Below are 26,850 nucleotides of genomic sequence, written 5' to 3'. Positions count from 1 at the left end.
AGGCACGCTGCTCACCGTGGGTTTGAAGCTCTCCCTGGCAGGTGTCAGGCTCTGAGCGTGCCTTTTGATGGCTCTAATTAAATATAGTAGCAGCAACAGAGCTGCAGACTGATCCCTAAACCCCTCTTTCTGAGCAGACAATTAAAAGCTCCGGGGGAGGGACTTGGAGGCTAGCAGGTAGGCCTGATGGTTTTCATCTGCCATCAGCCTTCTCCAGGTTCTGGTTCCTATTGATTTCTTTGACTGCAGCAAGCCCCATTTGAATATTCTCCTTCATCAGAGTGCCATTAGCTGCTGGAGGGGAAGGCAAAGCCGGCCGGCAGCAAACCGCCGCTCCTCTGACCGACGCTAACAACACTGAGCCAGGCTAAAGGAGGCCTGGAGGTGGGGTTGGACCTAGGACCCGCTCTGAGAACCCCCAGCCCTGGTGTGAGCAGCAGGAAATCCTCAGGCTTGTAAGGAAGTTATCCTGAGTGCAGTTATCTTGCTCAGGAAAGCTTTATCTTGAGAGGCATTGATCTTGATCAGAAATTACTCTGATCAGGAAATCCTTATCTTGATAGATGTTTGTATTGATAAGGGTTTGTCCTGAGAGGAATTTACCCTTGATCAGGAAATCTGTCTTGAGAGGATTGGTATTGATAAGAATTGATATTGATAGGGATTGATCCTGATGGGGATTGATCCTGAGCAGGAATCTTTATCTTGAGAGGAATTGGTATTGATAAGAATTGATATTGATAGGGATTGACCCTGAACAGGAAATCTTTATCTTGCTATAGGAACTGTTATTGATAAGAATTGATATTGATAGGGATTGATCCTGATGGGGATTGATCCTGAGCAGGAAATCTTATCTTGAGAGGAATTGATGTGATAAGAATTGATATTGATAGGGATTGATCCTGATGGGGATTGATCCTGAGCAGGAAATCTTTATCTTGAGAGGAATTGGTATTGATAAGAATTGATATTGATAGGGATTGATCCTGATGGGGATTGATCCTGAGCAGGAAATCTTTATCTTGAGAGGAATTGGTATTGATAAGAATTGATATTGATAGGGATTGACCCTGAGCAGGAAATCTTTATCTTGCTATAGGAACTGTTATTGATAAGAATTGATATTGATAGGGACTGATCCTTGATGGGGATTGATCCTGAACAGGAAATCTTTATCTTGAGAGGAATTGATGTTGATAAGAATTGATATTGATAGGATTGATCCTGATGGGATTGATCCTGAGCAGGAAATCTTTATCTTGCCATAGGAACTGATATTGATAAGAATTGATATTGATAGGGATTGATCCTGATGGGGATTGATCCTGAGCAGGAAATCTTTATCTTGAGAGGAATTGGTATTGATAAGAATTGATATTGATAGGGGATTGACCCTGAGCAGGAAATCTTTATCTTGCTATAGGAACTGTTATTGATAAGAATTGATATTGATAGGGACTGATCCTGATGGGGATTGATCCTGAACAGGAAATCTTATCTTGAGAGGAATTGATGTTGATAAGAATTGATATTGATAGGGATTGATCCTGATGGGGATTGATCCTGAGCAGGAAATCTTTATCTTGCCATAGGAACTGATATTGATAAGAATTGATATTGATAGGGATTGATCCTGATGGGGATTGATCCTGAGCAGGAAATCTTTATCTTGCTATAGGTATTGATATTGATAGGGATTTATCCTGATCAGGAAATCTTTATCTTGCCATAGGAACTCATATTGATAAGAATTTATATTGATAGGGATTTATCCTGATAGGAATTTACCTTGATCAGGAAATCTTTATCTTGATAGGAATTGATCTTGCTAAGAATTTATATTGATAGGGATTTATCCTGATCAGGAAATCTTTATCTTGCTATAGGAATTGATATTGATAGGGATTTATCCTGATAGGGATTCATCCTGATCAGGAAATCTTTATCTTGATAGGAATTGATCTTGATAAGAATCTGTATTGATAGGGATTTATTTTGATCAAAAAAATCTTGATCTTGGTAGGCATTATATTGATAAGACTTTGTCCTAATAGGAACTTATCTTGATCAGGAAACCTTTATCTTGGTAGGAATTGATCTGGATAAGAATTGATATTGATAGGGATTTCTCCTGATAGGAATTTATCTTGATCAGAAAAATCTGGATCTTGGTAGGAATTGATATTGATCAGGAAATCTTCATCTTGATTAGGAATTTACATTGACAAGAATCTATCTTGATAGGACTTAATCTGGATCAGGAGATCTTGATCTTGATAAGGGATTTATATTGATGAGAATTTGTCCTGATAGGAAGTTTACCTTGATCAGAAAAATCTTGCTAGAATTGATACTGATAATCAGACAAAACAATGACTCAAAACTTCAAAGAAGCCTCCAGCACCACAGGGAGGAGTCTGGATGTTTATTATCATTTTTTAACCAATGGAAAGCCCCAGCAGAAGGGAGCTGGAATTTGGAGCCAATTTCCTACACCTTTACAGCACCCTGGGGAGGGAGGCTGAATTCTGAGCCAATTTCCTACACCTTTACAGCACCTTGGGGCTGCAGTTTGAATGTTCAGTCATTTTTGGATCTCTATTTACAGCACCCTGAGGCTGCAGTTTGAATTTTGAGCCACGTTCTGCAAGGGCACAGCACCCTGAGGATGAATTCTGAGCCACCCTGGGATATATTTACAGCACCATGAGGATGGGCTTGGAAATTCTTAGCGATTCCTGTGCAAGCCTGCAGCACAACAAGGCTGAGTTTTGAACTCTTAGTCCTTTTTTGGGCTACATTTACAGCACCATGAGGATGGATTCTGACCTTTGGCCACTTCCTCTAAGTTTCCAGCAGGAAGAAGGATGCATTTGCAATTTTCAGCCTGTTTTCTATAGATATTTAAAGCACCAGGAGGGTGGGGGTTGAGTTTCCAGCCACGCTCTGCAAGTTTGCAGCACAAGGAGGATGGAGGGAGAATTTGTAACCATTTTTTGGGGATCAATTCACAGCACCCTCAGGATGCTTTGGGATGGTTTTGGTCATTTTTGGCTAAATTTACAGCACCATGAGGATGGATTTGATTTCTTAGCCATTTTTGGATAGATTTATAGCACCATGGGGATGGATTTTGAATTCTTAGCCATTTTGGGATAAATTTACAGCCCAACAAGAATGAGTTTTGAATTCTTAGCCATTTTTGGCTATATTTACAGCTCCATGGGGATGGATTTTGAATTCTTAGCCATTTTTGGCTAAATTTACAGCCCAACAAGGATGAGTTTTGAATTCTCAGCCATTTTTGGCTATATTTACAGCTCCATGGGGATGGATTTTGAATTCTTAGCCATTTTGGGATAAATTTACAGCCCCATGGGGATGGATTTTGAATTCTTAGCCATTTTGGGATAAATTTACAGCCCCATGGGGATGGATTTTGAATTCTTAGCCATTTTTGGCTAAATTTACAGCCCAACAAGGATGAGTTTTGAATTCTTAGCCCTTTTTGGCTATATTTACAGCCACATGGGGATGGATTTTGACTTCTTAGCCATTCCTGTACAAGCCTGCAGCACAACAGGGCTGAGTTTTGAATTCCCAGTCCTTTTTGGACAGGTTCACTGCACCATGAGGATGGACTGTGAGTTTTTAGCCACCTTCTGTAAGTTTGCAGCACACTGAGGATGCATTTTGCATTCTTAGCCCTTTTCTACAAGCTTACAGCACCAGGAGGATGTTTCCCACGACCCAGGATCAATTCCACAGCAATCAAGCCACAAATGCCCAGACAGTGCCCCAACTTTGTCCTTCCAGGAGTCATTTGGTGTCCCTGCCTCCCTCTGGCAGGCACCCAAAGCGCTCTGCCTCCCCCTCCCCAGCTCTCCTCATTCATTCCCTATTCCCTCAGGTGGTTCCTCTTTGCTAATGCCCAAATGGCATCAACCTGTTGTTCAGCCCAGCCATGAAAAGGCAGAGAGCCTGCTGGCTAATTTACCAAGGGATTAAAGCCCTCAAACCACTTCAAGCTGTTACTCTGTCTCCGTGGGCAAAGCCTGCCCCTGCCAGCCACCGGGGAGGGAACAAATAAACTCATTTGAAGCAAGGCAAAATCAGGATGAGGAAGGATTGCAACAGCAAGGGCCTGCACAGGGCAGAGGAATCAGCTGCAGCCGTTTGGAGCCTAAAAGCTGGGAAAGTGGGGACTCCCCGGTGGGGTGATGGTGCAAGGGGAGGTGTTTGCCTTTGAATGGGCCCAGATTGTGGCTGCTAATGAAACCTGAGGCTCTGCTGACACAAACCATGGCCTGCTGCTTGCAGCCCCTGCTCAGAGCTCTGCTCCACTCTGGTTTACCTCCTTTGTGAAAAACATATTGCACTCACAGGATCACAGCATCAGAGACTGGCTTGGAAGGGACCTTAAAGGGCATCTAGTTCCAACCCCCTTGCTATGGGCTGGGACACCTCCTCCTACAGCAGGGCCCTTGCTCAAGGGGCTCATCCAGCCTGGCTTTCATCACTCCCAGCCCTGGTGCCTCCACAGCTTCTCTGGGCAACCTGTCCCAGTGCCTCAGCACCCTCTTGGGGAAGGATTTCTTCCTCATGTCCAATGTAAATCCAGTTTGAAGCCATCACCTCTCATCCTGTTGCTCTGTGAAGAAGCTGGGTGGATTTTGATGCTAACAAGGGACAGAGGGGGAGGACTGCAGTCACAGCTTCAAAAAGGGTTTGGGTGGGAAAGGACCTTCCAAGGTCACCCAGCCCAACCCCCCTGCAGCCATCAGGGACACTGCAGCTGGAGCAGGCTGCTCACAGCCCCAGACAACCTGACCTGGAGTGCTGCCAGGGATGGGGCATCCACCACCTTCCTGAGCAAGCTGGGGCCAGGCTCAGTGTCAAACATTTCTTCCTTCTCTCCAGTCTGAATCTCCCTCTTTTAGTTTCAAACCATCCCCCCCTTGTCCTGCCCCCTCAGGCCCTGCTCAAAAGCCTGTCCCCAGCAATGGTCACTGCAGTGGTCACTGCAGCCTCTTTCCCTAAGGACGTGGTGGCTGCAGACTGCTCCTCTGGACACCCCCAGGAGAGTTCAGGTGACAGAATTAACAATGTTTGTCAGCCTTGGCAGGAGCAAGGCTGTCAGGGAGGGAAGGTGATGTCTGCACACCCCTAAAACCAGCTTTAAGCTCTCACCTCAGCTTTGTGATGACCACAGAACCACAGGATGGCTCTAGGTCATCGGCTCCAACCTCCCTGCCACGCATCCAAGCAAGCAGCTGAGGGCAGGATCCAGCCCACGCCGGCTCCCCAGTCCTTGCCACTTTCTTTTTCTCCCCCTCACCACTTTAATAAGCAGCAAAGCCATGAGGTTTTTCCACTGTACAAAGGCAGGTGCAGTGATTCATAACTGTTTCATAATTAAAATTTTATGGCAAATAGATCCAGCCATCAGTCATCCCAGCCTGGGCCTCCACAAAGAGGGGGATTTCAATCTCTAAGGCCAGGCAGCGGTGTAGGAGCTAGAAAAACACATTTCAAGGGAGTTATTGAAGTGGGGAAGCAAAAGTTGGTTGTGTGTGTGTGTGCTGGGGTTTTTTTTTTCTTAATCAAATAGAGTGTGGATTATGAATTTGTCTGCCACATTGCAGCAGCTCCCTATGGTGACTGATGTGTGAAAGAGGAGAAGAAATATTGCTCTTTCCTTTTTCTTCTTCCAGTGGGATATCAATAACGTGAGGTGGTAGTTCTGGTACCCTCCCCACGGCAGCAAGAGAGCTTTGCTGGAATGAAAAATGCCAGGAAAGGAGCCCCAAAGCCCTGCCACTGCCAGAGGGATCTCTGACACTCTACTCTCAAACTGCTGTGCATTGGGGTTTGCCAGGCAGCACAGAATGCCAGTGGGGGGGGGGCGTTGGAAGGGACCTCTGGAGCTCAGCCAGTCCAAGCCCCCTGCTAAAGCAGGGCACCCACAGCAGCTTGCCCAGCAGCACCATGGCAGTGGATGGGGCCAGGACTCTGCCCAGTGGTGCCCAGGGACACGCCAAGGGGCAAGGGGCACAAAGTGGAACCCAGGAGGTTCCATGTGAGCAGGAGAAAGTTGTTGGGTGTGAAGGTGCTGGAGGCCTGGGAGCAGGCTGCCCAGAGAGGTTGTGGAGTCTCCTGGTGTGGAGAGCTTCCAACCCACCTGGGCATGGTGAGGATGTGCACTGACAGCTCAGAAGGCAGCAGCAGGGTCCTAGGCTACATTAACAGAAGTGGGACCAGCAGGACAGGGAAGGATTCTGCCACTCTGTTCTGCTGAGACCCCACCTGCAGCACTGCCTCCAGCTCTGAGGGTCCTGAACACAAGAGGGACATGGAACTGCTGGTGTGAGTCCAGAGAAGACCACAAAGGTGATCAGAGGCTGGAGAACCTCCCCTGTGGGGACAGGCTGGGAGAGTTGTGGTTGTTCAGCCTGGAGAAGAGAGGGCTCCAGGGAGACCTCAGAGCAGCCTTCCAGGATTTGGAAAGGGCTACAAGAAAGCTGGGGAGGGATTTTTCACAAGGCCTTGTAGTGCTAGGAGAGACAATGCTTTGAGCTGGGAGAGGGGATTGAGACTGGCACAGGCTGCCCAGGGAGGCTGTGGCTGCCTCCTCCCTGGAGGTGTTCAAGGCCAGGCTGGATGGGGTCCTGAGCAATCTGATCTAGAAGGTGTCCCTGCCCATGGCAGGGGCTTGGAACTCAATGATGCATGAAGGGCAGACCTTCTGGCTCTCTACAGCTCCTTGCAAGGAGGCTGGAGCCAGGTGGGGGTTGCTCTCTTCTTCCAGGTAACAAGTGACAGGACAAGAAATGGTCTCAAGTTGCACCAGGGGAGGTTTAAATTTGGCATAAGAATAAACTTCTTGGCTGAAAGGTTCTCAGCCACAGGCCCAGGCTGCCCAGGGAGGTGGCTGAATCCCCATCCCTGGAGGTGCTCAAAAGCTGCAGAGATGTGGTGCTGAGGGCCATGGGTTACCCCCAGCCTTGGCAGAGCTGGAGAATGGTCGCACTGGATGATCTTAAAGGTCTTTTCCAACTAAAATGATTCCATGATCTTTAAGGTCCCTTCCAACCCAAACCATTCCATGATTCTATGGCTCCATGAAACACCTCTTCCTGCAGGGAAAAGCTTGTAAGTAGAGATTCTTCTCAGGATAAAGATTTCCTGATGCTCAGACAGTCATTTTGGTTTCCTTCACGTGAGTCTAAGTTCAAAACCCAGCTTCATTACCCATTTAACCTCGTGTCACATTTGTTAGTTTCACTTAAAGGAGTGAAAATGTCTCCCTGGAGAAAACAACCTGCCTGTGCTTTCAGCCCAAATAAAGAAGGATGGGGGGGGCAGGGGAGAGAAAGGCTAAACAGCAGCCTTGCTGTTCCAACAAACTCTTATTACATGCTTCACCAGTCCATTAAAGAGAGTAATTGAATCAGTTTGTATTTTCCCAGTGAAATCTCATTCAGAGAAATGCTATTGCCAGCTATCTAAATAGTAAATACTTATTATCGGCTCCAAATGAGGTTTGGCTTGCCAAGGGCAAACCCGGCGCTGTTATTGCCGTGCTCTGCCAGGGAGACGAGAAGTTAAAAAGGTTATAAAGAGACCATTAGCGTCACGGGAGCCTCGTGGCAGGGCTCAGAGGCGCTTAGTAACTGAGAGGCTTCCTCCCAGCGGGGGCAGCACCCAGCGCGGCCGCAGCGCTCCGGGCTCGCTGCTGCTAGCGCCACCGGGGCCAGCTGAAGGCTGCGAACGGAGCTGCTGAGGGGCACAGCTCCTTCTAGCAGCCGCTGCCAGCATGGGCTCACAGCATGTTAGAAGTTGGAAGGGGCCTCAAGAGATATCGGGTCCGACCCCCTGCCAGAGCAGGATCACTTAGGGTACTCTGCCCAGGAATGCATCCGGGTGGGTTTTGGAAGCCTGCGGAGGAGGAGGCTCCACAACCTCCCTGGGCAGCCTGCTCCAAGCTGCTGAGTAGCAGACAGCTTAAAGGCAGATGGAGAAGTGTGACCAGCAGCACAGGGAGGGGATTCTGCCTCTCATTTCTGCTCTGCTCAGCCCCCACCTGCAGCACTGCAGCCACCTTCTCCAAGCAGGCTTAAGCCCACAACTGAAAACTGAAGCTGGACTTTGGGGGTTAACCAAACTGGGCCAGGCAGGGCACAAAAGGGGCAAACACTGCCAGGGTTTGCCCAAAGAGGTGGTAAACGCCCCCTCAGCCTGGAGGAGGGAAGGCTCAAAGGAGACCTTCTGGTGGCCTTTCAGGACTTAAAGAGGTTGATTAGAAAGGGGACAGACTCCTGAGCAGGGCCTGTTGTGACAGGACAAGGGGGGATGGTTCGAACTGCAAGGGGGAGATTCAGACTGGAGGGAAGGGAGACGTTTTTTATGCTGAGGGTGGTGAGACCCTCATGGGCCAACGTTGCCCAGATTGGTGGTAGGAGCCTCGTCCCTGCAAGCAGGGTCAGGTCGTTTGGGGCTCTGAGCAAGCTGCTGTGGTGGCAGATATCCCTGCTGACTGCAGGGGCGCTGGGCTGGGTGAGCTTGAAAAGTCCCTTCCAAGCCAAAGCATTCTGTGAGTCTCTGACTCCTCCTCTGAATGGTTTGTATCTGCCACTCCCCTGCTCCAGCAACTGCCAAACGCTGTCTGTGCTGTTCTTATCAGTCCTTACAAAGCATCCAGGCTGCTGTTTTAGCTCAGAGCTCAGCCTCTCCCTCTGCCTTGCACACTCTTTGGTTTGGGATCAAAAGCAGCTTGCTGGTGCTTGTTCAGGTCTCCCTGCATGGCTGAAGACCAGACAAGGCATTAGGAGTTTGAAATGCTGCAGGCAGATATCGCTCTAGGCAGTGAGTGTTCAGTTTATTCATCAGATATTTGGGAGGTTGTTGTTTTTTTAATGAGTAAACTCTCTTCAGAGGTGGTTATGTGAAGCCCCAGAGCAGGCAGGGCTTCAGGCAGGTACTGTCATCAAACAGCAAACACTCATTTGTCTTTAGAGAAAGTTATTAATGCCTACAAGAAGCTCCTTCAAGTAGCTGAGACTGGAGATGTACTCCAGACTTTCACACAATTCTGTGGCATGAGTTAGCTGGGCTGCTGGAGGAGGGCAAAAGGGAGTTTCAGGGCCAGAAACAGGCAGTATCCCACCACAGACCAAAGTGCTGTGCTTGCATAGAACGGGTTGGATTGGCAGGGACCTTAAAGACCATCCAGTTCCAGCCCCCTGCCATGGGCAGGGACACCTCCCACTAGCCCAGGTTGCTCAAGGCCTCATCCAGCCTGGCTTTGACTATCTCTAGGCTTAGAGTCTCCACAACTTCTCTGAGCAATCTTTTCCAGTGTCTCACCACCCCCCTGAGGGAGAATTTCTTCCTAGTGTCTAATGTCAGTTGAGCTTCTTCCAGTGTGAAGTGTGAACACAAAACACCCCACAACTAAATAATGCCTATTTTAACCAAAATTCATAGAGTCACAGACTAGGAACCTTAAAACTCACCCAGTTCCAACCCCCTGCCATGGGCAGGGACACCTCCCACCAACCCAGGGTGCTCAAGGCCTCATCCAGCCTAGCCTTGAACACCCCTAGGGAGGGGACATCCACAGCCTCCCTGGCCAAGCTGTGTCTCCCCACCCTCCTGGGGAAGAATTTCCTCCTAATGTGCAATCTAAATCCAGCTTCTCCCGGTTTGAAGCCATCACTCCTCATGCTGTCACTCCACACCTTAGTCACAAGTCCCTCTCCAGCAGCCCCTTTTAAATCCTGGAGGGCTGCTCTCAGGTCTCCCTGGGGACCTTACTGGAAAACCAACAATGCCTCTTTTAATCAGAATCCTCACTGGCAGAGCCCTGAGCCTGAGCAGCTCCTCTTAAGCCACACCAAAGCTCTGTGGATGTGGTACTCGGGGAGGCAGTTTCATGGTAGGAGCAGCAGGACCGTGAGTTCGAGGCAGGCGGTTGGACTTGATGATCTCAGAGGTCTCTTCCAACCTCAACAGCTCTGTGATTAGATGAGAGTTGCTCATCTTTCTACGAAGCCTAACACAGCCCTGGGGGGAGGGGGGAGAAGACAAGGAAAAACCCAAGCCTTTGCCAAACACCCACCGCTGGATCCGGAGATTTATTCAGTCGCCGCCTCATAATCATCTCTAACCCTAATGGGACACGAATGCATTTCATCACAGATGAAAATCTTCAGCCACTGCTCAAATGAAAACCCCCAAAATTATTACAATCCCCCTCGCCCTGCCTCGCAGCAGCATTAATCAGAAATCATAATAAATCCACATGCTCCTGCAGACAGCACATTACTCAGGCAGCCCTCCGCCGCCGCCACGCTGACGAATGGGCTCCCAGTTGGAAGGGTCAATCATAAACTCATCAAATGCTTCATTTCATTTCTTAATTTGGACAAACACAATTTGTTTATGGGAAAGAGATCAGGTGTGCTTGAATGACTAATGGCTGGGAAACCAAACTCCATTAATCAGCTCCTGATTACGAATGACTCCGAGATTGTTTGTTCTAATTCCGTTCATTTGGGCCAACAAAGGAAACAAGAGCGGAAGGGAAGCGCTGGGAGAAAGTGGCACACTTGGGGCTCCAGATCTAATAAACCTGTGATAAATACCCTTTCAATAACTGTAAAACAGGGATTTCATTGCCCACATTAAATGCTACTCTTGGAATGAGTCAAAAAGGGGGAAAAAAAGGAGAAGAAATGAATAGGTTTGATTTGCAAGGAGGTGGTGGAGGCACAGAAGAGGAGCTTCAGGTGTGGGAGGCCATCGGTGCCAATTCAGAGCAGGGTGCTGCTGAGTCAGGGTCTGTGCAGTCACTAGATCCCATCCAAGGGGTTGTTCAAGGCCCCATCCAACCTGGCTTCGAGCACCTCTAGGCATGGAGCCTCCACAACTTCTCTGAGCAACCTGTTCCAGGGTCTCACCACCTTCCTGGGGGAGAATTTCTTCCCAAAGTCTAACCTCAGCTGAGCTTCTTCCACTTCGATGTATGAAAAGAAAACCAACTATGCCTATTTTAACCAAAACTCATAGATCCATAGAAGGGCTTGGGTTGGAAAGGACAACAAAGATCATCTGGTTCCAACCCCCTGCCATGGGCAGGGACACCTTCCACCAGCCCTGGTTGCTCAAGGCTTCATCCAACCTTGCCTGAGGAGGAGACAGCCACACTTCCTAAAAGCATGACCATGAAAAGCCCAAGAGTGGCAGCTTTGGATTCCCACTCCCTGTGAAGAATTTCAAGACATCAATGCAACACTGAGTTGCTGGAGTGTGCCCAGAGAAAGGCAACCACGCTGGGGAACAGGGCTGGGGAGGAGCAGCTGAGGGAGCTGGGGGTGGTCAGCCTGGAGAAGAGGAAGCTGAGGGGAGACCTCATTGCTCTCTGCAGCTCTCTGAGAGGAGGTTGCAGTGAGGTGAGGGTTGGCCTCTTCTCTCCAGTATCAGGTGACAGAATGAGAAGAAATGGCCTCAAGTTGTGCCAGGGGAGGGTTAGGTTGGAGATGAAGAAAAATTCTTTTGCTGCAAGAGAGGTCAAGGATTGGCACAGGCTGCCCAGGGAGGTGGTGGAGTCCCCAGCCCTGGAGGGGTTCCCGAAACCTGTGGCCATGGCACAGGCCCTAAAGTCTGATCATTTTAGGAGTCATCAGAATCAGCACAGACACCACTGCCCCAGGGAGACCTCCTGGTGGCCTTTCAGGACTTTAAGCAGACAATCAGAAAGCTGGGGACAGACTTTTGAGCACGGCCTGTTGGGACAGAACAAGGAGGGATGGTTTGAACTGAAAGGGGGAGATTCACAGTGAAGAGAAGGGAGAAATGTCTTCCACTGAGGGTGGTGAGAGTCTGGCCCAGGTTGCCCAGAGAGGTGGGAGATTCCCCATCCCTGGAACCATTGCAGGTCAGGTTGTTTGGGGCTCTGAGCATCCTGCCCTAGCTGCAGATGTCCCTGCAGGCTGCAGGGGGGTTGGACTGGGTGAGCTTGGTAGGTCCCTTCCAACCTGAAGCATTCTGTGATGCTGTCACATCAGATCTTAGGAGCCCACATTCTGCCTAATGCTTGACTGGCCAAGGCAGGCACCTCTGCAGAGAGGAGAAGCAGGCCAGACTGGGTGCAACGTGAGAGAGAGAAACGTTTTGCTGGCACAGGAAGACAAAACAGCTCCCCAGGGGCCTGCTGCGAGAGGCGCGAGCCCCGCCGCCGCCCGCGCTCGGGGCAGCCCAAGCAGGGCGCCACAATTACTGAGCAAAGTTGCTCAAGCTGAATGGATGTGAAAAAACTTCAGCTAACTGGGGAAAAAAATTGTCTTTGACTGAAGATCAAGAGCAGGACTGCAAGATTCATCTGCACATAATTAGCAGACATATTTGCATCAAAATCACCTAGACCATATGGTACAAGCTTCCTGCAAACCCATTAGCGAGGATGGGAGGCTGAGATACTTCTGGGGGGTTTGGTAGCACACACACACAGAGGCACAAAACAGAGTAACACACACAGACACACACACACACACACATAAAGGTCTCAGATGAAAAATGAATACATCTGACACCAACATTCTGCAGGCTTGAGAATCCTTTCTCAAGGCACTCAGTGGCCATTCACTAACACAGGGACTGGAAAGGCTACTTCCAGGCTCTGGTTTACAGCCTGCAAGCCCTAAATCAGCAAACACTCATTGAAGGGGGGGGGGAAATCAGCAGCGTGCAAAAATGGTTCCAGAAATAGAGTTTTCATCTCTGGGATGGACCTAGAAGAGGTTCAGGAGGCAAACAGCTTCTAGACACTGAGACAGTGGCATCACATAGGGCAAAAGTCAGCGCTTTGGGTTTTAGTCTCTGCCTACAGTGGTTGAATTCCTCCCTATTTTTGTCAACAGTGGTGAAAATGTATTGACTACTGAAGCAGTTATTGATACCTTCACTGATATTTTATTCTCTGCCTAAATTGGTTTAATTATTCTCTGTTTTTCTCTACAGTGATGAAAATGACTCAAAATTACCTCAATTGGTGTAATTATTCTCTGTTTTTCCCCACAATGAAGAAGATTAATTAATGCTTCAAATCATTACTGATGCCTTCAACCATATTTTATTCTCTACCTAAATCTGCTTAATTCTTCCCCATTTTTGCTCAGCAATCATGAAGATTCATTAATTACTGAAATAACTGGTGATGTATTCAGGGACATTGTAGTCTCTACTTAAATTTGTTTCATTGCTCTTCACCTTTCTCACGAATAAGGGAAATCAATCAATTATTGAAGTAATTATTGATACATTCAAATATCTTTTCTTCTCTACTTAAACTGCTCTCTGTTTTTCCCCAAAAGGATGAAAGTGAATCAGTTTTTGAAGTAATTATTGACATATTCAAACATCTTTCATTCTCTACTTCAGTTTGTTCAGTTATTCTCCATTTTCCCCAATCATAAGGAAAGTCAATTAATTACTGAAGCAATCAACGATATTTTCCATATTTCCCATTTGATTCTCCACCTCAGTCCCTTGAATTCTCCCCTAGCTTTGCCAGCAAGCACCAAGTGAATTGTTGAAGCCACTATTGATGTGTTCAAACAGATTTTGGTTCTCTGACTCACTCTGGTTAATTATTCTCCATTCTTGCCAGCGATGCTGGGAAATTAATGAATTATTGAAGTCATTATTGAGACCTTTACATGAATTTCATTCTCTACCTGAATTTGTTTAATTATTCCCCATTTTTCTCAAAAATGATGAAAATGAATTAATTATTGAAGCAGCCATTGATACCTCCAAACACCTTCCTGCCTTGGTTGGATTATTCTCCATTTTTCTCAGCACTGATGGAAATGAATTAATTATTGAAGCAATTATTGATATGCTCAAGCACATTTTATTCCCTACCTCCAGCTGTTTAATTATTCCCCATTTTTCTCAACAACTATGAAATTTAATCAATTATTGATACATTCACACATATTTTATTCCCTACCCAAATCTGTTTAACTCTTCCCCATTTTTGTTTCAAGCCACGATGAAATTCGATTAATTATTGAAGCAATTATTGATACATTCAAGCATATTTGATTCCCTACCTAAATCTGTTTCATTATTCCCTATTTTTGCCAACAGTGATGGAAATGAATTAATTATTGAAGCCATTATTGATCAGTGAAGCCTCTGCTTTCCTCACCAGTGACACAAACCAGCTGTGCTTGTACTCTTTAAGGACCAGAGCATTAATATGTTAAATAAAGAAGAGTCACTATTTGGAGTCATGATTCTTTTTGTGTCAGTACTCTTTGCTTGTCACTTTGCAAGCAGCAAGAGGGAACTTTCTGAGTGCTTTAGTGAGGCTATGCAGCTTTGCCCGCAAATTAGGAGCAAGTAATACATAGAATCCATAGAATAAACCAGGTTGGAAGAGACCTTCAAGATCACCGCGTCCAACCCATCAACCAATCCAACACCACCCAAACATCTAACCCATGGCACCAAGCACCCCATCAAGTCTTCTCCTGAAAACCTCCAGTGATGGTGACTCCACCACCTCCCCAGGCAGCCCATTCCAATGGGCAATCACTCTCTCTGTATAGAACTTCTTCCTAACATCCAGCCTGAACCTCCCCTGGCGCAGCCTGAGACTGTGTCCTCTTGTTCTGGTACTGGCCGCCTGGGAGAAGAGACCAACATCCGTCTGTCTACAGCCTCCCTTCAGGTAGTTGTAGAGAGCAATAAGGTCACCCCTGAGTCTCCTCTTCTCCAGGCTAAGCAACCCCAGCTCCCTCAGCCTCTCCTCGTAGGGCTGTGTTCCAAACCCCTCACCAACTTTGTTGCTCTTCTCTGGACTCGTTCCAGCAAGTCAACCTCCTTCCTAAACTGAGGGGCCCAGAACTGGACACAGGACTCGAGGTGCGGCCTAACCAGTGCAGTGTACAGGGGCAGAATGACCTCCCTGCTCCTGCTGGCCACACTGTTCCTGATGCAGGCCAGGATGCCATTGGCCCTCTTAGCTGCCTGGGCACACTGCAGGCTCATGTTCAGCCTACCATCAACCAGCACCCCCAGGTCCCTCTCCACCTGGCTGCTCTCAGCCACTCTGACCCCAGCCTGTAGCTCTGCATGGGGTTGCTGTGGCCAATGTGCAGAACCTGGCACTTGGATGTGTTCAATCTCATGCCTTGGACTCTGCCCATCTGCCCAGCCTGTCGAGGTCCCTCTGCAGAGCCTCTCTACCCTCCAGCAGATCAACTCCTGCCCCCAGCTTGGTGTCGTCAGCAAATTTACTGATGATGGACTCGATGCCCTTGTCCAGATCATCAATAAAGATGTTAAAAGCATGGGGCCCAGCACTGATCCCTGGGGCACACCACTGGGGCCTGGCTGCCAGCTGGATGTGGCACCATTCACCACCACTCTCTGGGCTCAGCCTCCAGCCAGTTCCTAACCCACTGCAGTGTGCTCCCATCCGTGAAGAAATGCACTTCAGGTCCAGCTGCACAAGCGCTCAGGCACAGCCAGGGAGCTATTTGGTGGAGCTTGTCCAGGGGAGTTCAAATGTTGCTCTGCACCCTCCAGAAATGAAGTCATAAAGCATCTGCAATTCTCATCTGATGCACAGTGTCAAAAATTAGCTGCCATAAAGTTAGCCCAGATTCATTTCCTTGGTAGATTTTTTTTCTCCCAGCCCTTTAATTCTTCGATCCCTCAGAGAGGGTTTGACAATGCTCCTTCTGCTGATGTCACCCAAATGGGTTTTGACACAGAGATCTGCTGAGTAGGAGTCAGCCCTTGACCTAGGAACTGGGTTCACTAACTCCATAATTAGATGTTTCCTGCATTAGCTATTTTCAAGAGTAGGATAAAAATCTTCCACCTGGAGCAGAAGGCTGCACCATGAAAACTCTAAGCTGAGGATGTGCACCTGCCACAGTGACACTGAGTGGAAGTGAGAAGAGGAAAACCAAAGGAAGGAAGCATCAAGAGAAGTGTGGCCAGCAGGGCCAGGGAGGGGGTTCTCCCCCTCTGCTCCACTCTGCTGAGACCACAGCTGGAGCTCTGGGGCCAGTTCTGGAGCCTCTGTGCCAGGAAGGATCTGGAGGGGCTGGAAGGTATCCAGAGCAGGGCCAGGAGGAGGAGCAGAGGGCTGGAGCTGCTCTGCTGTGAGGACAGACTGAGGGAGCTGGGGTTGTGCAGGCTGGAGAGGAGAAGGCTCCCAGGAGACCTCATTGTGCCCTTCCAGGATCTGAAAGGGACTACAGGAAAGCTGGGGAGGGACTTGTGAGGGAAGGCCAGGCTGGATGTGGCTGTGAGCAACCTGCTGTGGTGTGAGGTGTCCCTGCCCATGGCAGGGGGTTGGAACTGGATGATCCTTGAGGTCCCTTCCAGCCCTGACAGTTCTGTGATTCTATGATTCTGTGATTGCAGGAGGTGTGAGCTAACCTGGAGAATATGAAAACAGGACTGCTGCTGGAGGAACCAATGTTCAGGTCCTTATGCAAAGGCTGAGCTCACAGCCCTGGAGTGCCTTTGTTGAAGCTGCAGAAAGCTACACAACCTTTTGCTCCACAACTGGAAGAGAGAGCATTCAGTATGTCAGGTGGCAGCAGAGGGAAAGCAGACTGCACAGCCTGGGTGGGTGCCTTGGCTGTATCTCACAGAATCATTTGGCTGAAGAGACCTTCATGGTCATAGAGTTCAAGCCTTCCCCCAGCACTGCCAGCTCAGCACCAAACCATGGCCCCCAGCACTACCTCTCCACAGCTTTGAAACCCCTCCAGGGATGGAGACTCCACCACTGCCCTGGGCAGCCTGGGCCAGGCCTGGACAACCCTTTTGGGGAAGAAACTGTTCCTCATGTCCAACCTAAACCTCCCCTGGAGCTACTTAAGGCTGTTTCCACACAAATATCATTGCCATTTATTTATGTCTGGAGGACCTGAGGCAGGGAAAACCACAACAAACATCACAGGCACAGGCTGGTGCAGACTCACTACAGACCAAAACCCCCATCAGGGTTCAGAGCTCTGTAGGCACTGAAAGAACCACCCCAGCTTCCTCTTCTGTGGATCCTTCAGACAGCAAATGTTTACCAGAAATTCAAACCCAGGCCATCAAGTTTTCAGCAGGAAGAACACAGAGAGCAAACCCAGCAGCAGAACCCCCACCATCAAACCCAGAAGTCCATCAGCATTTTGCAGGGCTGGTGCTCAGGACCAAGCACCAAGAAAAGGGAACCTTCTCCTGCTCCTTGCCAGCTGCCTGCCTCGCTGCTTTGCATAGCTGAGAAAAAGAGCCAAGCAGAGGCCATCCTATTTAACTAACCAGTTTTTATTAAAGGCAAAGAAAAGCAAGAATCTATGAAGTGGCAAGTGATCCTATTAGTTCCACCAGACTAAAATCATACAGGCTACGTATGTGGTCCTTCCAGCCACATCTGTTATCAGCCATTTTGATACCAGAAAGTAGAGAATCTTTGACTCTATTTAGCACTGAGTGCACAGGAGGGTTTTTCTTTTGCCTCCCCACCAACCTCCTACAAAGGGTAGGTTTTATTAGAAATGCAAAAAGAAGGGGGGGAAAAAAAACCCCACACCAAAAAAAAGAGGATTCTCTACAAGTGGCATTTCCACAGCAGCTCAGCTCAGGCCAAGCCAGTTGTTCCATTCCACCATTTTTTCCCCCCCCTCTCTTTAAGGAAGATGTGAAAGGGAATAAAGGGGCAGGGTAGGGAATTCCAGGGAGCCATCTGATACAGTCTTAATTCAAAGCTAATGAGTTCAATATCCAATAGCCAGAACTGCTGCCAAACAGCTCTGATAAACGCTGAAGGCTCCTGAGCTGCGTTCAAGCGACTCTGACTGCGCCTCGCTCGTGCCAGGGCAGTGCCTGGGCTCCAGGGCTGCCTTTCAATGGGAACTCCACCGAGGACCCTTTGCACACAAAGTGCTCTACTCCCGAGTGCTCTTTCAGCAACTGACTGAAATGCAGATCCCCCCCCTGCAAAAACCCCAACAGATCAGTCACTTATTTCAACTCTGGACCTTTGAAAACCCACATCAGTTGCCTTTTGTCATCATCTCTGTACAGAGAGTAAGAATCTTCTGCTACTTGGGTGATTTGGAACTCCCACCTGCCACTTGCCAGCAATACAGCTGTGGAACACCCATCCCTATTTGAGCCTTTCTGAGGAAACACAGGGGCCACACAACAATTCATGGCACGAATTAAACAGATTTCAGGCCTTCCTGGGTGTTTTTACGGAGGGGTTTTAGGAAGGTTAGGATTTGCTGGGGGGCAAACTCTTCCCCCCTTAAAATCGGCAGTCAGGAGCAAGCCAGCCTTTAACTCCCATCCTTCCCTGCCGCTCCGGCTTCTCGGTAATGAAGTCTGGGAAAGAAATCACAGACACCCAAGTGGTTTGGCAACTGTAAGTGACAGAAGCTCAGCTAAATCCTCTGTTTACACTGGGGATTAGGCAGGGAGATTGTGCGCCGCGCACTGAGCTGGCGATGGTCAAGGGAAGCTGCTCCCCGGCAGCCCGTGGGCAGCGGCACAAAGCCCCGGCCTGGTAGGAAGTGACCCATAAACCTATCCCTACCAAGGATTTACACAAAGCCAGTCTGCCTCAGAGAAGCTCCATATGACCATTAACTGGCCTGCAAGGCCTGCCAGGAGGCCTAATTACAGGCCTACAGAGCCCAATAACAAAAGCTGAAGAGCTTTAGCCTAGGGATGATCTGCTTTATACTGACTTGAGAGAGTCCATATAGAGTGGCGAAAAAGAAAGAGGTTTAGCTGGAAAATTCTCCCGAGAGACAAAGCTTTGTCCCTAAGTCTGCAAGGCCCACATGCAACATACTTCAGATAGGCTTAAACATACCAGCCTCTCAAAATTAACATTCAACTACTGCCTGCTTAACATCTGCTCAAACACAGCGAGTTGCTGCGATATTGTTAGAAGATGCTGAAAAGGCTTTCTGCTGGGGGGAGAGAAACAGAGATGCAGGGCTGAGACCAACAACTTCTGCTGAGCCACACTCTCCACAAAGCAAAATCAGCTGCCTTAAAATGCAAGGAGAAGGAAGAGGTTGGCATTAGGCTACAGCCACACAGGGGAGGAAAAAGCAAAATTTGGCAACAAAGGAAAAATCATCGAGGGGAAAACAATTACTGAGCTAAGAAATCATTGCCCGAGGAAATGATAGCCCAAAGAAATGATAGCCCAAAGAATCATTGACCAGTGAGATTATTTACCACAGTTGTATCACAGAGTGATTATTGACCAAAGAAATTGTTTACCAAAGACATCATTTACCAAAGAAATCATTGACCAAGGAAATTATATCCCAAAGAAATTGGTTACCAAAGAAGTTCTATCCCAAAGAGATTATTGACCAAAGAAATTATTGACCAAAGAAGCTACTGACCAAGAAATTTACCAAAGAAATTATTTATCAAGGAACTTATTTACCAAAGAAATTGTTTACCAAAGAAATTGTTGACCAAAGAAATTGTTGACCAAAGAAATTGTTGACCAAAGAAATTGTTGACCAAAGAAATTGCTGACCAAAGAAATTGCTGACCAAAGAAATTGCACCACAAGCAAGTTATTAGCCAAAGAAATTATTGACCACAGAAATTATTTAACACATAAATTATTGACCAAAGGAGTTCCTGACCAAAGAAATTACTTCCCAAATGAAGTTTATATCCCAAAGAGATTGCATCACAGAGACTTGTATCACAGAGAAATTACATCACAAAGAAAAGAATTGTATCACCAAGAATTATAGTTCCCCCCCCTCCCCCCAAAGAGATAATTACCAAAAGATAATTATTTAACAAGGAAAAGAAATTATTTAAGCAACCAAAGAAATTATTTGGCAACCAAAGAAATTATTTAACGACTAAAATTACTTCACAGCAACAAAATTACTTCCAAAATGATTTATCAGAGGAAAAATTGTATGTGACAAACGATGCAGCAAAGGCAGCGCCAACCAAGGGCTTGGGGACAACCTGACATCATTATCTGCCCTGGATGAACTGATGGGCAGCTTCCCCTCCTCCCCTCACAACCCCAGGTGAAGAGTGTTCACTTTACCAGCTGCCCCACAACGAGACCCCAAGAGTCACAATTTCCATCCCTCCCCCCCCAAAAAATCACCAAATCCATCAGCTGAAGCTGTTGGCTTCCTCTTGCCTCCCAGAGCAATCAGGTGTCGCTTCCTACACTAACACCTGGGGCAGCCTTTCAAAGCAGGTACCAAATATCCACGATTCCTGCTGGGGCTGATCCCTTGGTTGCTGGCCCTACCTGCTCTGGTGATGAAGGAAGCAGGGAGGAGCAAAGGGCACACAATGAGACAGAAATAGCTTTCTAAATCCAGGGCTGCTGTCCTAGGACAGGAACAGCTGCCATGCTGAGAGCACTTCCAAACCTCTCTCATGCTAATCCATAACACTACTCCTGTATTTCCCTACCTCTCTCTCTCATGCTAATCCATAACACTACTCCTGTATTTCCCTACCTCTCTCTCTCGTGCTAATCCATAACACTACTCCTGTATTTCCCTACCTCTCTCTCTCATGCTAATCCATAACACTACTCCTGTATTTCCCTACCTCTCTCTCTTGTGCTAATCCATAACACTACTCCTGTATTTCCCTACCTCTCTCTCTTGTGCTAATCCATAACACTACTCCTGTATTTCCCTACCTCTCTCTTGTGCTAATCCATAACACTACTCCTGTATTTCCCTACCTCTCTCTCTTGTGCTAATCCATAACACTACTCCTGTATTTCCCTACCTCTCTCTCTTGTGCTAATCCATAACACTACTCCTGTATTTCCCTACCTCTCTCTCTCATGCTAATCCATAACACTACTCCTGTATTTCCCTACCTCTCTCTCTCATGCTAATCCATAACACTACTCCTGTATTTTCCTGCACCACTTTCTCTTGCCTCAAAAGCCACAGGGATGAAGCCAAGTTAATTTCCATGTCAATAGGGGGATGTGAAGGGAAAAGGAAAGCGCACACACACACAAACACCTTCAGGCTGAGAAGACAACTCTAACACCACAACACTGCCCTCCACCACCACCAGAAGCAGCAAACCAAGAGCTATCCAAACCTTTTCATCCCTAAATCCTTTTGGAAGTCACATCCCTTATTAATTAATCACACCCCTCTTGGCTGCAGCTAATGCTGGCGTCTGTGGAGCTCAGCATGGAAGCAGGGTTAGCTGTTTTACCACAGAGTGTGCAATCAGCTTTGGGATTGATGCTTCCTGTGGAAAAAGGTTGGGAATTCCAGCCCTTAAATTTGAACTAAATATCCTTAAATGTTGCACTGCCCTTAAATTTGAACTAAATACCCTCAAACATTCCACTCTGCCTTCAAATTTGAACTAAATATCCTCAAATACTTCCCCTCTGAGGAAAGCAGTGACCCAATGCCTCCCCTTCAAAAGCACACATTCACATTCCATGTGAACAAGCATTTAACTGGAAAGTTGGGTGGGGAGAAATGGAATGAAATCCAACAAGGCCAAAGGTAGAGTTCTGCAATGCCATAGGCCAGGAGAGATTGGGAGCTGATCTGCTGGGAGAGCAGCTCTGGGGAAAGGAACCTGGGGGTGCTGGTGGCCAGCAGCGTGGCCAGGAGCCAGCAATGTGCCCTGGTGGCCAAGAAGGCCAAGGGCAGCCTGGGGCATCAGCAGGGCTGTGGTCAGTAGGTCAGAGAGGTTCTCCTGCCCCTCTGCTCTGCCCTGCTGAGGCCACAGCTGGAATCTTGTGTCCAGCTCTGGGCCCCTCAGCTCAAGAAGGACCTCAGGGAACTACCTGAGAGAGTCCATCCCAGAGGCACAGAGCTGCTGCAGGCAGTGGAACATCTCCTGGGAGGCCAGGCTGAGGCAGCTGGGGCTGGGAGCTGGGAGCAGAGCAGCCTGAGGGCTGCCCTCATGGCTGGCAGGGCTGGAGCCAGGCTCTGCTCAGGGATGTGCAAGGACAGCACCAGGGGCACTGGGGGCAAGCTGGAGCAGAGGAGGTGCCAGGGAACAGGAGGGAAAACTTTGTCCCTGTGAGGGTGGCAGAGCCTGGAGCAGGCTCCAGAGAGGTTGTGGAGTCTCCTCTGGAGCCTTTCCAACCCCCCTGGATGTGTTCTGGGTGCCCTGCTCTGTCTGGCTGATCTCTGGAGGTCCCTTCCAACCCCTCCCAGTCTGTGATTCTGTGGTTTGTTGCTGTGCTCAGTTTGAAGCAAGCACCTGAACTTAAGCCCTGACATCAAACAGTTATCCCTCAAGCCCATATCTTCTGCAGGTACTGAGAGAAGTTTCCACTTAAATGGTTATTGACAATAAAGAATTGCTCCTGAATTTTCATGCTGGGCTGGAGGAGCCAGGGCAGGATTCCCAGCAGTGCCAGTTAACCTGCCACCAGTCCTTAGATCTGTCTTTAATTAGTCAATACAAGTCATTAAAGCCACATTCTAATATCATTTCCAGCGAGGATAAATGTGATCAAAATTAACTTCTGCAGTCCAGCAGGGACTTGTTGTGGAGCTGCATCATTATTTACAGGCAATTTCTTTTCCCAGCAGCACACAAGTTCCATTTTTCTACTCATGCTCAGCAAACTTCACCTCCCAGCCTCTCTCTGCTTCCTCCACACAAAGCTTTCCTCTGCTGACAAAGAATTCAGAACATTTGACAGGGCTAAGGAAGAGGGAAAATGAGACAGTACCAAACTCTGTGATTCCCTGATAAGGGGCAGAGATGATCTCAGAAATTCCTGAGACCCCCAGACTTAGATAAAGCCCCATTTGGATAGTAGAGAACCAGCTGAACCCTGAGAGTCATTTATGAACAACTTGCAGCCTCAATCTAAGTTGTGACTATTTAGATCCCAGCGTGCCACAGCCCTTTTCCATGGCTCTGCAAGTGTGGGGGCCCCAGGGCACCCTGGTCTGCAACCCACAACCATCTTTTCTCCATAGCCCAGGTGTTCAGTGAAAGGCTGAGGTGTGAGAGATGTGAGCACCATCTACCAGCTGTGGGTTGGTCCTTGTTTCTCTGTTTTTAGGTCAGGACTGCCACATCTCTTCTCTAATTGTACGTTGCAAAGATTTGTTAACAGCTGTGGAGAACAATGAATGGATTGGAAGCTGCAAAACGTTGGATGCACTGCAGAACAAAGTCTGAGCCACGTGAGATGAGTGCTGCTTAAAACAGAAGGAGTCCATCAATAAATGAAGGGTATTAAAACCCCAGCTCTGAGATGCAAGCTGAACTAAAGAAAATCACCATTTCTTGCCAATATGTTTGAAACACTGAAAGCCTTTTGCATGCCAGACTGACTAAATGTTAACAGCAAAATCCAAGTCAGATACAGAAATTATTAGGCTTGCAAAGCTCAGAGCAGATTGCCACTGCAGAGCAGTAAAGCCTGCAACTGTCTGGCCTGGGAAAGCTCTCTTAAGATCAGCCTGTCCAACCATCAACCCAACACCACCACGGCCATCAAACCGTGTCCCAAAGACAAAGCAAGCAAGGAAGCCAGCAGGAAAGGGAGAAGGAAAGAAGGAAGGCAGGAAAGAAGGAAGGCAGGAAAGAAGGAAGGCAGGAAAGAAGGATAGAAGGAAGGCAAGGCAAGGCAGGAAAGAGAGAAAGGGAGAAAGGGAGAAGAAGAGAGGGAGAAGAAGAGAGGGAGAACAAGAGCGGGAGAACAAGAGCGGGAGGAGGGAGAGGGAGGAGAAGAGAGGAGGAGAAGAGAGGGAGGAGAAGAGAGGGAGGAGAGAGAGGGAGGAGAAGAGAGGGAGAGAGGGAGAGAGGGAGAGAGGGAGAGAGGGAGAGAGGGAGAGAGGGAGAGAGGGAGAGAGGGAAAGAGGGAGAGAGGGAGAGAGGGAGAGAAGGAGAGAGAAAGGGAGAGAGAGAGAAAGGGAGAGAGAGAGAAAGGGGAGAGAGAGAGAAAGGGAGAGAGAGAGAAAGGGAGAGAGAGAGAAAGAGAGAGAGAGAGAAAGGGAGAGAGAGAGAAAGGGAGAGAGAGAGAAAGGGAGAGAGAGAGAAAGGGAGAGAGAAAGAAAGGGAGAGAGGAGAAAGGGAGAGAGAGAGAAAGGGAGAGAGAGAGAAAGGGAGAGAGAGAGAAAGGGAGAGAGAGAGAAAGAGAGAGAGAGAGAAAGGGAGAGAGAGAGAAAGAGAGAGAGAGAGAAAGGGAGAGAGAGAGAAAGGGAGAGAGAGAGAAAGGGAGAGAGAGAGAAAGGGAGAGAGAAAGAAAGGGAGAGAGAGAGAAAGGGAGAGAGAGAGAAAGGGAGAGAGAGAAAGGGAGAGAGAGAGAAAGGGAGAGAGAGAGAAAGAGAGAGAGAGAGAAAGGGAGAGAGAGAGAAAGAGAGAGAGAGAGAAAGGAGAGAGAGAGAAAGGGAGAGAGAGAGAAAGGGAGAGAGAGAGAAAGGGAGAGAGAAAGAAAGGGAGAGAGAGAGAAAGGGAGAGAGAGAGAAAGGGAGAGAGAGAGAAAGGGAGAGAGAGAGAAAGGGAGAGAGAGAGAAAGGGAGAGAAAGGGGGGAAAGGGGGAAGGGGAAAGGCAAATTTTGAGAGCACAGAATTAGGCCTCAGTAGCAGCAAGAGGACAAACCCATTTTTAGCTCCTCAAAGAGATTTACTAAGTGCCAGTGATGATCACAGAAGGGCCTGTGTTGGAAGGGACATTAGAGTTCACTTACCTCACCCCCTGCCACGAGCAGAGATGCCTCCCACTAGATCAGGTAGCTCAAAGCCCCATGCAGCCTGGCCTGAGACACTTCCAGGGATGAGGCATCCACAACTTCTGTGGGCAACCTGTTCCAGTGTCTCACCACCCTCACAGTATCGATCCTGTGCCTAATGTTTAATCTAAACCTACCCTGCACACCAGGTTCATCTGAACCAGAGTGTGGAGTGAGCTATGGAGAGAGGGACTTCACCCAACAGGAAAGGCTGAAACCACTCCTTGATATCCCAGAAGCTCAGTGCACCTTTGAAGAGCAGCACTTTGCCTCCCACAGCAACACTCACCAGCTGCCTCCAGAACCAGCTGCAGTCGAGCCTTGGCCTGTTCAGCAGGAGTCTGAAAAGAGAGGAATTGGAAACCTTCATGAGTGCTCCCACAGCCAGCACACAGGGTCACACCGGCAGGCAGCTCCCACCTCCAGCAGCGACAGAGCTGCACTCCGGCACAGAGGCCTCCAGGCTGAAATCAGCTCTGGCACCTCTGAGCTGGAAACCATCAGAGGTTTGCAGAACTGACAGAAAACACCAGCCTGGATCACAGATTGTACTGGGCTGGAACAGACCCTCAAAGGTCACCTTGGCCAACCCCTGCAGCCCCAGGGACAGCTCCAGCTGGAGCAGGCTGCCCAGGGACACCTCCAGGCTGAGCTTGGATGGCTGCAGGGATGGAGCCTCAGCCCCCTCCCTGGGCAGCCTGTGCCAGGGCTCTCCCCAGCCTCCCTGTGCAGAGTTTCCTCCTGGTGTCCAACCTAACTCTGCCCTGCTCCAGTTCCAAACCATTGCCTCTCATCCCATCCCCACAGCCCCTTCTGAACAGTCCCTCCCCAGCCTGCCTGCAGCTCCCCTGCAGATATTGAAATGCAACTCTGAGGTCTTCCTGGAGCCTTCTCTTCTCCAGGCTGCACAGCCCCAACTCTCCCAGCCTGGCCCCACAGCAGAGCTTCTCCAGCCCTCAGATCACCTTGGTAGCCTCCTCTGGACCCTCCCCATCAGCTCCAGGTCTCTCTTGAGCTGAACAGAGCCCTGCAGGTGAGGTCTCCACAGAGCAGAGGGGCAGGATCCCCCCTGCGCCAGGCTGTCCCAGGCTGCCCTTGGCCTCCTGTGCTGCCAGTGCCCATTGCTGGCTCCTGCCCAGCTTCTCCCCCACCAGCACCCCCAGGTCCTTCTCTGCAGAGCTGCTCCCAATCTCATCACCCCCAGCCTGCATTGATTAGGTAACACTGTGCCAACCTGAGCACCCACAGCCAGGCTGAAGCCCACCTCTGGCTCCTTCCTCAGTCCTCCAACAGCACTCACTGCTGGGTGCCCCATTCCCCACCAGCACAGGGCTACATAAGCTCCAAATCTGGCTTTAATAAGATTAATATGGAGAGTTCTTCACACTTCTGTTATCTGCTTGATTTTTTTTCCTCTCCTCAAGGTATTTCCTCACATCTGTTGGGTTGAGGAACACATTGTTGGCTGTGCACCCACTATGCTAATCACTCCAAGTGATGTTTTACTGTGTCCAATGTGCTTGCCACCCCTCTAATTCTGCAGCCACTCAAGACATTTTCACAGTTAAATTCATACACAAACCACATTTGTCATGGGCTTCAGAAGTTGATTATTTCTAGGAGCATCTGAGAACTTGGGCTCAGAATGCCTCCTCAAAACCAGCCCTGGTGCAGCAAAAAAACCCACCCCAAAAACCAGTTCAGCATCCTGGTGGGCAGCTAGAAGAAGAGCTCAGCCTCCTGAGGTCTCCTCTGAAAGGAGTCTCAGAACCACAGAAACATTCAGGGTGGGAAGGAGCCTCAGGATCACCAAGCCCTACCCAGAACCCTGCTCTGCAAGGCTCACCACTAAACCATAGCCCCACGCACCACATCCAAACCACCTTTAAACACTCCCTTGGAAGGACTCTTCTGAGTACATCAGGAACGGGAAAGGACAAGGAAAAAATGCCCAAAATGAACCAAGAACTTCAACCATGGTGACAGGATTGATGCTGGCTCAGTCAGGAGCCTGCCTTCCCCTGCAATATTCTACATCCCAGTTCCAGTCCTCCACTTCAAC

The 26,850-nt window shown here is 48.6% G+C and overlaps 1 protein-coding gene across 1 annotated transcript in view; it reads right to left on the bottom strand.

Annotated features, from left to right (window-relative positions):
* The window catches only part of LOC128897653 (serine/Arginine-related protein 53-like), a 126,401-nt gene that overhangs the window by 45,162 nt on the left and 54,389 nt on the right, over nt 1-26,850 (bottom strand). The window contains exon 2 of the mRNA XM_054166461.1: nt 25,078-25,129. Within this exon, the coding sequence (XP_054022436.1) occupies nt 25,078-25,129 (52 nt within the window). The remainder of the gene's footprint in view (nt 1-25,077; nt 25,130-26,850) is intronic.

Source organism: Dryobates pubescens, chromosome 13, assembly GCF_014839835.1.
Source record: "Dryobates pubescens isolate bDryPub1 chromosome 13, bDryPub1.pri, whole genome shotgun sequence".
NCBI lineage: Eukaryota > Metazoa > Chordata > Aves > Piciformes > Picidae > Dryobates > Dryobates pubescens.
Note: the sequence above shows the minus strand (reverse complement) of the source record. Positions and strands in the feature narration are given on the sequence as shown.